Source organism: Triturus cristatus, chromosome 7, assembly GCF_964204655.1.
Source record: "Triturus cristatus chromosome 7, aTriCri1.1, whole genome shotgun sequence".
In the NCBI taxonomy this organism is placed as follows: Eukaryota; Metazoa; Chordata; class Amphibia; order Caudata; family Salamandridae; genus Triturus; species Triturus cristatus.
Genome location: NC_140590.1, coordinates 658,749,193 through 658,763,425, shown reverse-complemented (window position 1 = coordinate 658,763,425; position 14,233 = coordinate 658,749,193). Strand labels below are relative to the sequence as shown.

At 46.8% G+C, this 14,233-nt stretch overlaps 1 protein-coding gene across 1 annotated transcript in view; it reads right to left on the bottom strand.

Moving 5' to 3' along the window:
* PRKAR1A (protein kinase cAMP-dependent type I regulatory subunit alpha) overlaps positions 1-14,233 on the bottom strand; it is a 299,228-nt gene that overhangs the window by 126,992 nt on the left and 158,003 nt on the right. The window contains exon 8 of the mRNA XM_085617303.1: positions 5,593-5,653. Coding sequence (XP_085473429.1) covers positions 5,593-5,653 — 61 coding nt within the window. The remainder of the gene's footprint in view (positions 1-5,592; positions 5,654-14,233) is intronic.

Here is a 14,233-nt window from a genome sequence, read left to right as displayed (position 1 = left end):
AGGAGTTGTCCCCAGAGTGTCCGTGTTTAAACTGGTGAGGTTCCTTGCGTTTCAACTGCACTTTGACTGCAGAGTGTTTGAGTCACGGGTAATTTCAGGGACAGAGTCTTTGGTTTTCTGCTAAGCTCTACCACAATTCTGAAGAATTGCTGGCATGCGCTTTCATTGTTTAGAGTCTTTCAATGGCTATTTCAACATCAGTCTCTTCAAAGTCGACCCCTTCCCCATGAGTTACTTTGGTTTCTTCACAGATTTTTGTCTCTCGACAGTACCAAGTCCCTGCAAGAGGACTGTTAGGCATGCAAATGCATCATGGTGTGGTGTTCCCACCTCTGTTTCTACCTAACTTTCAGAGTACTGGAAAGAAGCTCCTCATATACTTCAAATCCATCTGACCTACGGCCCTTGGGGAAGTTAAGATTTCACACCTTGCATTTGTCCTTTTTAACTTGTCTAATCTAAAGGGATATTCTCAGAATATCCAAAAGTCTCCAACCCTCTACTGCCGGGGAATATATTCCCCGATTTCTACTGCCGGGGAATATATTCCCCGATTCCTTGGTCGATGTGCCACAGAACAATCAGGCTTCAGTCTCTGGTTGTTTAGGTTCTACTTAGCGTCTGCAGACTATCTTTTTGTTCTCCGTGACATTTTCCTCTGTGTCCTTCAGTGTCATTCAGCTACACTCTAAAGATGGTTATTGTGGGCGCACTTCTGAGTCATAGGGGTGACTACTCCCCTTACGGGGCAACTACCAAGAGAAGAAAAGAAAAAAAAAAGGAGGGACAAATCCAGCCCGAACCAATAGACGGCAGAACAACCCACAGTATGAGAATCCAAAAAAAGATTTTGTTGCAAAGTCAAAGCTATCCTTTCATTAGACAGTCATAGGAGATACTCCTGCATTTCTTAAATACATTTTATAGAAATATATATATATATATTTTTTTAAATGAAGTAACTAACTTACCTTCTGTAACACTTTTTCTGGTGGATACAGTATCTGCCTGTGGATCCCTCACCTTTTGAATTACCCCAAAGCGCTGCATTCCATGTAAACTTTTCTCCTCAGCTCTCCCACGTCGACGAGGACTTCACAATGGAAAGGCTCCGCACACAACTCTGCATGAAGTCATAGGAGCCATAAGAAGACCTCGTCGGCATGCCGACGTCAGTTCCACCCATTTTTTTCGTGCCTTCGAGCGGATGGGTGAACCCACATTTTTACTAGCAGACACAGTAAACAAACGCAACCAAACCTGAAAATTCATCATAGACATTTCCTAGTGCCAAGTATCACATGATCCCAACAATAAATCACAGAAGACATACATTGATTATTTTTCGTTATAAGCAGACGGGCAACGGGGATATGGGTGGGTCAGTGAGGAATCCACCGGTAGATACTGTATCCACCAGAAAAAGCGTTACTGAAGGTAAGTAACTTGTTCTTCTGATGGATACATCTGCCTGTTGATTCCTCACCTTTTGAATTGAATCTCCAAGCAGTCCCGCTGCCGGGGGAGGGTGCCTGCCGGTCTATACCAAAAGCAAAAAATCCTGCAGCATAGACGAGGAAAAATGGCAGTCCCTCCTCACCTCCAAATCCAAGCAATAGTGCTTCGCAAAAGTGTGGAGGGAGGCCCAAGTTGCCGCCTTGTAGATGTCTACCACAGGGACACATATATCCAAAGCCAATAAGACGACTTGACACAAATACCTTCAGGAGGCTCCTTCTTGGCCAAAGCATAGCAGATCTTGTTCCACAGGATGATCCACCTGGACAGCGTTTTTTGGGGGACAGCCCTTCATCTTGCCCACTTAATCAATGAAGAGTTTATCGTCCAACCTGAAGTCCTTTATTCTGTCCACCCTCTTGGGGTCCAGGCGATGAAGTCTCTTCTCCTCCATAGAAGGGTGAGGGGGACTGTAGAAAGTGAATAAGCGGATTGATTGCTCCAAGTGAAAAGGAGAGACCATCTTAGGAAGGAGAGCAGCTCTGGTCCTAAGAAATATCTTACCCCCATGGAAAGACGTAAAAGGAGGCTCGGAACCAAGCCTGCAATTCACCCACCCTCTTAGAGGAAGTTATTGCCACTAAAAATATAGTTTTAAACGATAGAAACCTTAAGAGACAACTATGCAATGGTTCAAAGGATGAACCCATCAAGAACGCGAGAACCAAAATCAAATCCCACTGAGGCATGATAAAAGGAGTGGGAGGAAATCTATTAGCGAGACCCTTAATAAATCTCATAACTATGGGAGATTTAAACACCGAGGCTTGGTCTGGCAAACAAAGAAAAGCCGACCAGGCAGATGAGTAGCCTTTAACAGTAGCTACTGCACATCCCTGGTGCACTAGGGAAAGAGCGAAACTCAGAACATCAGACAAATGGGCCTGTAAATGATCAATCGATCTCTCTACACACCATTTAACAAACTTGGCCCAGCCTACCAGAATAGACAGATTTGGAGGAGTGTCTTCTAGCTGATAATAAAACATCCACTATATCCAGTGGGAGAGAGAAGGAACTCAGGTTGCCCCGTTCAATCTCCAGACATGAAGGTGCAGGCTCTGGAGGTAGGGGGTGTAGAACCTACCCCTGCGACTGAGAGGAGGTCTGCCCTGAGATGGAGACAGAGCGGAGAAAGCAACGAGAGGCTATGGAGGTCTGTGTTCCACACCCTTTGAGTCCAATCAATATGACGTGGGCCCGGTCTTAGTGAATCTTCCTCAGAACTCAAGAAATCAAGGGTATGGGGGCAAATGAGTAAAGAAGCTGTGAGCCACAATGTAACTGAAATGCGTCCCCCAATGCTCCCCGCGTTTGATACTGGAGACTGCAGAATACCGGGCAATGCACGTTCTCGTGAGTTGCAAACGGGTCCAACTGAGGAAACCCCCACATCCTGAAAATGTGAAGGACGACCTCTGGATGGAGACGCCACTCGTGATCGGCCGAATACTGCCGACTGAGACTCTCCGCATGCATATTCAGTTCTCCGGTAAGATGATTTGTGATTACGTAAATCGGTTTGTCACATCACGGTAGTGTTGTCCGTCAGGACCTGAACAACTGACCACGAAGGAAAGGGTGGAAGGGCTTGAGAGCCAAACGTATCACCAGCAATTCTAGAAGATTAATGTGAAATAATCTTTCCTATGCAGTACTGAGACCTTTTACCTCCAGATCCCCCAGATTGGCTCCCCACCCTAGAGTGGAGGTATCCATTATCACTGAACCACTGGAGATGGAGGTTGAAACGGCTTCCCTTGAGACAGGTTTCCTGGAACACTTCACCAGTGTCTCTGGAAACTCTCACTACCTTTTCAAGATCTCCATTGTGTTGAAACCACTGCCTGCGACGGCACCACCGGAGAGCAGTCATATGCCAGCGTGCATCGTTGACCAACAGTATGCAGGAAGCAAATAAACCAAGCAGGTGCAAGACCTTCAGGACTGAAACAGCCACTCCATTCTGAAAAAGAGGAAACAGTCTAGATGTCTTGACTCCTCTGTAAAGGGAAAAGTTACAGTAGTGTCCAGTAATACCCCTATAAACAGGTTGCATCAGGTGAGATTTGGGTACGTTTATCAAAACCCCAATTCGAAAAACAGTTGTGTTGCTATCTGCAAATGATGCAGCACCGTCTCTGGCGACTTTGCTTTGAGCAGCCAGTCATCCAGATTGGGAAAAACAGGGATCCCCGAACTTCTGAGTTGAGCTGCCATCATGTTTGTGAAGACCCGATGTGCAGAAGTAAGGCCGAACGGAAGGACCGCAAACTGGTAATGTTGAGACCCCACCGTAAAACGGAGATACTTCCGTTGTGACTTCAGGTTGGGATTGTGAAAATACGCATCCTGTAAATCGATCAACACCATCCTGTCTTCCTTCTCCAGCGCAAGAAAAACCTGAGCCAGGATAAACATTTTGAATTTCTCCTGTTTGAGGTAAAAATGTCAAAACCCTGAGGTTGAGGATAGTCAGTAAACGACCGTCCATCTTGGGTATCAGGAAGTACCAAGAGTAGCATTCCCTGACCTCTTTCCTGCTCTGGAACCACCTCGACTGCACCCTTTTGCAGCACTAACAGGACCCCCTGATGGAGAAGCAGAAGATGCTCTTCCGAGCAAAAGTCCTGTCGGGAAGGGAAAGGAGGGAGGAAGGGCATACCCATTCTCTACAATGTTCAAAACCCAGGGATTTGTAGTAACAGATCTCTAGTGCTGTAGAAAATGTGGGAGCAAGAAGAGGAACAAGCCTGTTCGGAACCAGACGGCGCTGGGGATGAACCATCTAGAGGAGCTCGTCCCTCCACAGACTACAACGGCTTCGAAAATCTTGTCGCCGGAAGAGGCTAACTCCCTGGAGCCAAAGGCATGAGCAGTGCCAGACGAAAATGAGGTGGCAAACTTCCCAGGGAATATGCCAAAGGACCCATGGGGACAACAGGTGCACCAGTAGGGTTTGCTGCTCTGGCAAGCAAGCCAAACATTGCATTTAAAAAATACAACGGATCCAAATCAGGAGCCAGGAAAAGCAGGATATGTCTGATCCAGTACCACAGGCTCTGGAGCCGTTCAGGGAGGCACTGAATTTGGCTCCAGTTGCGGCGCTGAAGACCCCGGAGCCAGAGGTGGACTAGTTGATTTCAGCGGAGGCGTTGAATTTCTCGGAGCGGTGGTCACTGCCCTCAGAGACGGTGCCGGAGTCACCCCCAGTGAATAAGGCGGATAGATCACATCACAGCAATGAAGTCTGGGACTCTGGGATATCAACTTCAAAGTCGCATCCTTTCATAAGCAGCGCTGAGAACCATGGCGCCGCTACTTCTTATGTTTCTTCGAAGACCTTGAAGTGTGTGGAGTCAGCGATTTCTAGAGGGTCCTTGACCTCTTCTGCTTTTTGGCCTTGGCCATAATTTGGCCTCCCCCTCCTTCAGTGCTTTTGGATTAATGTGTTTGCACGAAGTGCATGTCCCAAAGTCGTGGTCCGACGATAGAAATCATAAACAACTTTCATGGGGGTCAGTGATGGGCATCTGGACCCCACATTCTCTGCATGGCTTGAAACCAGATTTCCTTAGAGTAGTCATCTTCGACGGTTACAAAGTCGCGACAACAGCAACAAAGAAACTCCCAGAAATGGACAGCCTGGGAAAAACCATTAAGCCTTAAAGGCGCGGGAAAAAGGGAACCGACGTCAGCATGCAGACGCGATCTTATGGCTCCGAAGAGGTCATGAGGAGTCGGGTGCGGAGCCGTTCCATTAGGACATCCTCGTCGACATGGGTAAGAGGAGGAGAAAAGTTTCTGTAGAATTATGCGGAATTGGAGCAATTCAAAAGGTGAGGAATCCACAGACATGTATCCATCCGAAATAAGATTTACTTGATATTTAGTAGGTTATATTTGAAGTCACAAAGGTTCAATTGCTTATGAAAGACTGCAAGCTTATACTGCAGAAAATTATATTCACAAAATGTCAAATTAAAACAGCAGAAAGTTGTCATGTTTACTCAATCTGCAGCTGCATTTTACCAATCTCAGTATCAAAAACTGCAATTCGAAATAAGAACTCACCTAATATGGACACCTTGCTTAGAAATTCCTCATACATTTTTCTCTTTCTCAGTGTGCTTCCCTGAAATAAAAAAAACAACATAAGAGTTTAACACAGAGAGACATGAGGTGTCTTTTCCTATTAGTAATTCAGGCTTGAAATTATGACCAACTGCAGCCTTCCAGTGTCAAGGTTTCGGATTTTAAAACAAAAAATGAAAGTACTATGGATTTTGGATTTTCCTCCTAGCTTTGGATCCCTCTCATGGATGCTGATCCGGTTCTAAAGTAAAATTTTAGGAACGCAAAGGATTCCTTTCGTAATTCACTGTAACTAAAGGCAAGATCTAACAAGACCTGGCCACTTTTCATCATTACAACAGACAAAAAGTATATTCCACTACACAGCCTGGCATTTTCTATGGATGTCAATGGTTATGAGCTTTGGATCACATTACATTCTGGATTCTACTCAACAGTAGCTAATGTGTGGGTTTTAACCATATTACCAGTTGCAAGCGTGAGAAAACTAGATGTCCACCATCCCCATTATTGTTCATTACTTTTAGGACATCACCTACCCAATCTAAGAAATAATGAGCTACTATACCTCATTTTCTTCCCGCAATTGGAAGGTGAAGCTTAAATTAGAGGCTGATAACTTTCTTACTGTCTTGCATTTTGTAACGGACAAACTATGATTCCCCTCTACAACCTAAGCAGTTACCTCTCCTTATTAAGACACAAGGGCTCAACCCCAAGAGGGCGCTCACTCCCTTTCATGGAAAATGGGGTAGGTCTTGACTACACAATGCTTAATCTATAAAAGTAAAGGAACAAACACTTCAGGCTAGTCCTCCTAGCAGGTAAAGACAAACTACAATCCCCTCTACAACCTACGCAGCTTCCTTTCACCGTTTCAAGGCACGGTCTTCCATATCATAACTACAAGCTAGAACTACTGTTTCCCCCCCCCCCCCCCCACACACACACCTTACATATCTTTTTTATAATATATTTACATCTCCTGTTATCCTTGGTGGTGCTATGATAACTGGAAGAATCTCTCATTTGGTCCATTATTAACCCCCTAATCCGGTTGCCTGTGGTATTGGAAATTGCTCAGCAGTAGTGGGACTAATATGGTACAATGTCCCCTGTTATCCAGGTGCCCTTATATTAGTCCCATGTAAAACATTGTTAGTCATTATTGGCAGTTATAATCATGGCCTGACTTGAATCCTCCCATTCAGTCGTTTTTCAATCTGTTGGCACAAACATGGATACCAACGCTCCTACAGCACCTGACACTACAATGGAGCAGGTAGGCTGCAAATCCTTTAGACTTCTATACCCTCCTGATATAACTAAAAATGCATCAAAGATCCTAAAACACAGATTTCTCAAATCTAACCCAGAAACGCTAATTTCTGACCCTTCTGCTCATAAAAGGAGCTATAAATAAGTGACCTTTTTTCTACACTAAAAGAAGAGCACAATGGAGAAAAGCTCTGCTCTCAACTCTGGATCTCTACATCCAAGAAAATCACACATGGGCTCAAACTTTCGACAGCCCCCTCACTCATGCAGAGCTGAGGCAACCATCTCATACAATTACGAGAACATCCTCATCGAAATCTAGAAATTTTTGATGAAACATTTCATATAAAAAAAAAATTCTATAATAATGAACATGCCCCCTCACAAGGCTACCTTGACTCTTTAGACTTCCCTCAGGAACCCATAGTAATTTCCCCACATAACCTAGCTGCATTAAGTACTTAACCCGCCTCCCCCTCTTGGCTTCCTCATAGGATGCAATTCACACAACACCAACTCTCCACCTACTTCTGAGGAAAAGGAGTCCCTATCCATGAAATACCAAACCAGGCTACCCCCTTACTACCCCACTAAAGCAGCGAACACAGATACACATCCAAGGAAATAACCATATCACCTCAACTATCCCCTTAACGGCTAAACACAACCTCATGGATACTTCAAATACACTCAAGCCACTCCCTCTGGCACAAACTATGCCACCCACGATGCTCGATAACCCACTTTCAAACAAGATCACACAACATAAGACACATGTGCTCATACCTGACAAACTCATCAGCTCTCCACCTACCTTCCTCACCCCCAATCCCATAGACACCTCGATCTGCACCCTGCAGGTTCTACCAGGACTCTAACACAACTGTTTCTAACACTCCCCCTTTTCTAGGTCTTTGGACCCAAACCTCAATTTCTTGTTCACATACCTTACTAGAATCCAAACTGGATTTACAACTACTTAAGGCAGCCCTACAAAATCTAATCAGCATCACATCAGAGATGGCAAGCAGATGGAACTACTAAACTCCTGTGATGAATAGCCACAATCAGGCTCTAGATACTAAATATCGCCCTACACCACCGTCACACACCACACCCATCTGGACCCCAAACCTCTTAGCATCTACCTACCTATCTTGGAGAACGATACCCTACCCAAACACCTACACTCTGCCTATAAGACTCAAAGACTCTCTCCGATGGAGATATTCACACCACCTCCTCTCATTTGATTCAACAGATTCCAATTACAGAGCAGATTAGGACCAAATAAAAATAATTCTTACAAACCCACACAGAGAACCCAGGCTCAATCACCGAACCGTCAACAAGTCAAACCTTAAGCAAGCGTCTATCGCTCAGATAACTGCAAAGGACACCAAACCACACCTCAAATGCATGCTACTCATTTGCAGATCTGCAGTTAAACATGCAGCAGGCATCTTTGCACACGACCTGGACCTGTTACTCCTTACCGAAACCTGACTTAATAACTCCTCCACAACTACCCTGGACTTACTTGTTTCAACCAACCACAAACTCATAAGATTAGATAGACCCAGCAGACCCAACAACCTCTCAGTATAACAGTCACACAACATTGCCCTAGCCTCATGTGAATACTTATGCGTTGATATTCTGAAGAACAGTCCAGTGTGCAAACTGCACACATCTACCCCCCACCAGGAGAGAACACCACATTCATAGAACAGATAACGGAAACTCTCTACCAATGCAGGACAACACTGCACCCAGATATACCTCCAAGATTTCAACCTCCACTGGAATGACCGGAATGACCCAGCAGTCAACAGCCTTAAATCGTTCCTAGCTGACCTTAACTTAACTCAATTCTACGGCAGTCCCACCCACAATTTGGGGGTGACCTTGAACCTTATTATTGCCAAGAATAACAACATCCAACTGGAATCCATCATCCCTTGTGACTGGACAGATCACCACTGCATCATTTTCCTCATCACTGAATCCATGAGGACAATAAAGACTCAGCTTAAGAAACACAAACACTGGAAAAGGAGCATGCAAAGTACCAACCTGAGCAACCTGTCATCCCTCAGCAAAATCTGGCCACCTCCATTTGATACGACAGATGTCCATGACCTGACAACACTACAACAACTCAATGCTGAACATTCTAGACGCGATAGCATCCTTACAACTAAAAAGAACACCCACCAAATAATCCAAACCCTGGTTCAATGACAGACTAAATGCAGATTGATATAAACTCCGACTAGCTTTACAATCGTAGAGATTCCCACCCTCCCTCCAACATCTTAAACACTTGAGATCATTGAGGACACTTACAAGCATTTCAGATATTCTAAAGGAAATATCTTTAGAACCCAACTAGATAATGCAAGAAATCTTCCCAGAAATTGTTTGAACTTATCAAGGTACAATCCAATGGGTAGCGCAACCCTGCCTCTACAGGTGCTATCTACAGATAAACTGAGGTTTTTGCCTCCTTCAGGGAAAAAACAAGAAAGATTGAAAGCGACCTGTGGACAGTTAATGAGCACCTCCCTCTCACACCTCATAGCAGCAACCCCCTGCTAGATAACCCCTGCTCACCCCCTTGGTAGCTTGGCACGTGCAGTCAGGCTTATCTTACAGGCAGTGTGTAAAGCATTTGCACATAACCAACAGTAATACAGTGTAAGCACTACAAAAGGACCCCACACCAGTTTAGGAAAATATCCAATTTTTTTTATACTCAAGACAAGACCAAAAAAGATAAAAGTCCACAATACACTACTCAAAAATCTTCAGTTATCAAATTATGCTAGAAAAACATGTTCTTGATGTCGATAGCTCCGTCCGGGGCTATCACGGCGTCGTGAGCATACAAATCCAAACAGTTCTGGCTGACCGCGGCGTGGCGGGCCAGCTACGGTGTCTGGAAGACCTGCAAACAGTACCTTTTAGAAATGCAGGGCGTCGGCAGCCTCTCGTTGAGCATCTAAAAGCAAAGCGCACGCAGGCGTCTGTTCTTGAGGTTGGTGCAGGAGTCGTCGGGGTCCTCGAAGTCACACGCGTTGCAGATCGTACTTCTCTCTGTTAAACTCAGGAGCGCTGGCGTCGGCAGGCATCGGGTGCTGCGGTGCGAAGTGCAGTGCCCTCAGGTCGCAGTGTGAGCAGCAGCTTGCTGGCGGTGTCAGATGGCGTGAGACCAGGGTTGCAGTGCGAAGTGAATGCGGTGCTAGTCGCGGTGCAAGAAGCGGCGTCGCCGTTGCTGAAGCGCTGTCGTCGGCTGACGAACTGGAGTCGATGGCGCCGGCGTCGGTAGGCCAAGGCTGCGGTGCAGGATGAGGGCGGTGCGTCATATAACTTTACGAGCGGTGCCCTCGAACCACGGTGCAAGCTGCGGTGTCGATTTCGGCGTGGAGCAGCGTCGTCGGGGATACCAAGGCATCGTCGTGAAGCGAGGCGGTGCGGAGTGCGGTGCCCACAGGTCGCGGTGCAAGCAGCGGCTCGGTGGCGGCATCAGCAGGTGTCGTCGTGAGACCATGGTAGTGGTGCGGCGTTGCGGCAGTGCCCTCTGCGGTGCCTTCAGGACACACTCGGCAGCGGCATCGTAGACGGCGTGGGGTTGCTTTTTCTTCTGTTGCAGCACAAAACATACAGTCTCTAGTGCTGAGGGCAGAAGAGCTTGAAGTCTTTGCTGTTCCTGAGACTTCTTGAACAGGGGCAAGCTCTACCTTAAGCCCTTGGAGATACTCACAAAAGTAGATTGCAGAAAGTTCAGTCCGGTCCTTTCACTGCCCAAGACAGAAGCAGCCACTGCAGGCTAACACAGCAAAGTGGTAGTTCCTCCTCACAGCTTCTCCAGCTCTTCTTTTTGGCAGTCATCTTGAGCCAAAAGAGTTCTAAAGTTCAGGGGTCTGGGCCCCAAAAGGTATATCCCAAAATCCTTTTATCTCTTAGGCAGAGAGTGACTGTGCCCAGCCACAACCAATTCTGCCTTCTCTGGTGTGACTTCTGGGCAGGAGGTGGAGACGGCATGGTCAGAGGCAGACCACGCCCTTTGAGGTGCAAGGAAATCTCCTCGCCCTTCCCCAATTGCAACCCAGGTCTATTGCCCCTTCCTGACCCACCTAGGCTATCTGGAGCCACTCCTGCTCCCCAGCATTCTATCATCCAAAACCCAGACAGGCAATCCACTTCCAGCAGAAGCACACGGGATGACTGAGCATGAAAATACCTACTTTCTAAAAGCGGTATTTTCAAACACAGAATGTAAAAATCACCTTCACTAAAAGATGCATCTTAAGATTCGGAGTTCAGGCATACTAAACTTTATTTTCCAACCCAATTCCCCGGGGCAGTTATGTTTATAAGATGTTATAAACAAACTCCCCATTCTGTCCTATGGGAAACAGTTAGCCTTGCAATAGCGAAAATGAAATTGGCTGTAATTCGCTATCAGGACATGCCGCACACACCAGGGCATGTCCTACCTTTCACATGCACGGCACTCCACCCGCAGGGGTATCTTGGGCCTAGCTTAGGGGTGGCTGACATGTAAGAAAAGGGAAGTGTGTGCACTGGCCAAGTCGGCATGCCAGTTACAAACTGTGTGCAGACTCCATAATGGCAGGTCTGAGTTACCTTTTCAGGGCTACTCACGTGGGTGGCACAATCAGTGCTGCAGGCCCACTAGTAGCATTTGATTCACAGGCCCTGGCACACTCAAGGCACTTTACTATGGACTAACAAGTATCCCAAATATCCAATCATGGAAACACCAATCCATAACAATTTACCACGGGAGCACATGCACTTTACCACTGATCAGCAGTGAGAAAAGTGTGCAGAAACACTACGCCAGCAAAAAAAAGTCAAAACCGGGAGGTCACAAAGCAAAAACTTAGGGGACACATGCCAAACACATTCAAAACATATGAAGTCAACATTCTCAAAATACTAACAGCAGTAAAACCCTGAAACCACTTTAGCAGCCCAATACCAGCTAAGATAGTTACTGCCGCTCTACTCCAAGATCTGATCCCTAACTGCCTTAAAGCTGGCATTATTTTGAAGAAATCCACAGCAGATCACACTGATCCAAACAATTTCCAGCCAATTTCGTATAGAACGACACGGGCGAAGCTCTTGTAGAAATGTGTATGTGCACAACTGTGTACATTGAATAGTTCAGCCTCCTAGATCAATTCCAAGCCAGCTTCCGCCAGGGCCACATTACTTAATCAGCGCTCACTCATCTAGTTGATGGTGCCCTAATAATATTGGATCTGAACGAATCCTGCCATCTCATCCAACTCTACCTCTCATCAGCCTTCGATATGGTCAAACGCAAGAGCCTCTTAGACCAACTTAAACATAGGATGGGGTCATCAGGGTCCGTTCTTAACTGGTTCACTTCTTTTCTCCACAGTAGAACCCAAAGAATAAAGTTCAATACATCTCTATCCAACCCTACTATGGGTCACACTAGGAGTCCCACAGGATTCCTCACTGTTACTCACGCTCTTTAACCTATTCATGGAACCTTTATTTGATCTGTTGAACTCATCTAACATACACTATCACATGTGCGCTGACAACACCAAACTGTACTAAAAACTCTCTTCCCCCTGAAGAGATTAAGTCTCTCAACACAGCCTTACAAAAAAAAAAAAAAGAAAACTGGCTGAACTGCAGCCATCTCAAACTAAATGCTATCAAAACAGAATTCTGTCAGGACAGGAGGCGAGGATTATGCTATTCTTTCTCCAATTTATCGAATAGCAGCCATTTGAAGTAAAAGCAAAACAAACCACCATTCCCATGAAACATTGAGAATAACACAGTTAAAACAATAGTGTCCATGATAGAGTGCCCCATCCATCTACACCAATCACAGGCCTCCAGGGAGCTGATAGTCCTCTGTTACTTTCCATCCTCCTCTTTCGTCGCTGCCTGCAGCAGATAAGTCTGATATATTTCTTTCTCTCTGATTGTAAATCAATTCTCGTGTGTATTGGGCGTCGCAGCCTTTTGTATATACGCGCTTTGCGCAGCGCTGTGATCTATTTCATTCTGTGACCTTTCTTGATTGTTTTGATTGCTTTAGGGGCAGTTTCCCTCACAGCACAGCTGAGAGCTGTCGCGCGCATCAAGCGTTCAATCGCCGGCGCGTGCCCGCCTCAGGTTTTCCGCTGTTAGGGTCACTTTGGACTTTTATAAGTTTCCCTTCAGTTTGATTGATTATTTTTTCCGCGAGTCAACCGCTACTCGGCTGACTCGCGCCTGGCCGTGGGAGCGTCTTAGCTACCTAGCGGCCATATATGTTGTTGTAGGTTCACGGTGAACTCCTCCCACTGTCAGGGGCGCCTGTGCGCACTGTTCCGCGGCGTGCAAGCTTGGATGTTGTGCATTCCGCGCATTCCAGCATCCAGCTCGCACTGCCATGAGGAGCCTTGTTTCGCATGCCTGCTGACACCCGTTGCCCGGGTTTGTTTATACTGCCATTCGGCAGCATTAAGCTTCCACGCTCCCTGCTGAACGCCCGCGTTGGAAACGGGTCTCTACCTGCCATTAGGCAGTGTGTTTGACTGGTGCTTTTCTGCCCTAAAGGTCAGTACAGTTAGGCCATATAACGCTCTGCGTCTGTCAGTACTGCAGACTAGTCTGCTGGGACCCAGGTTTGGCAGCCCGCCCTTCTATTTTGCACCAGGGCTGTTGGGTCCCGGGCTTTCTGCCCTACTTATTGCGAGCGCTGCCCGCCCCAAATTTAGGCTGACACCCAGTCCCCCTTACTCTGAGGCGCACCCCTCTTCCTAATTTCCCACTTACATGGTATAGTTGCTATCTCCTGGCCCTATGGATACTTACCAGGATGACGTCTACCAGGACGATCAGTGGGAGGTTGATCCCCAAAGCCCCCCCCCCCCACTCACCGCACTCCAGTGGGACGATTATTTTCATGACGCTGTGAATGCTTCTATCCACAAAGCGGTGGAGCAGGCCATGACACCATGACAGGCCTGTGACAAGTTCGCTAGGGCCACCCAGGCCTTACCGACCACCTCTCCTTCAGGCGGACCCCCGCCGATCAGCACTCCCAGTCTGCAAAGCGCGCTAGAGACGTGGGGATGGAGTTCGATGCCTTCGATCGTCTCAAACAGGCATTCCTGGCAAGTACTGCCCCTCCTATGATGCCTCCCGCCCCAGGGGATGACCAAGGGGGCGCCGACTATGCCCCTGGCGCCCTTCCCGCCCCGCACCCGTTTTGGACGTCTAGAGCCTCTGCGCTGATATGTTGAACCCAGACGATATCCTACATCCAAGGTCCTCG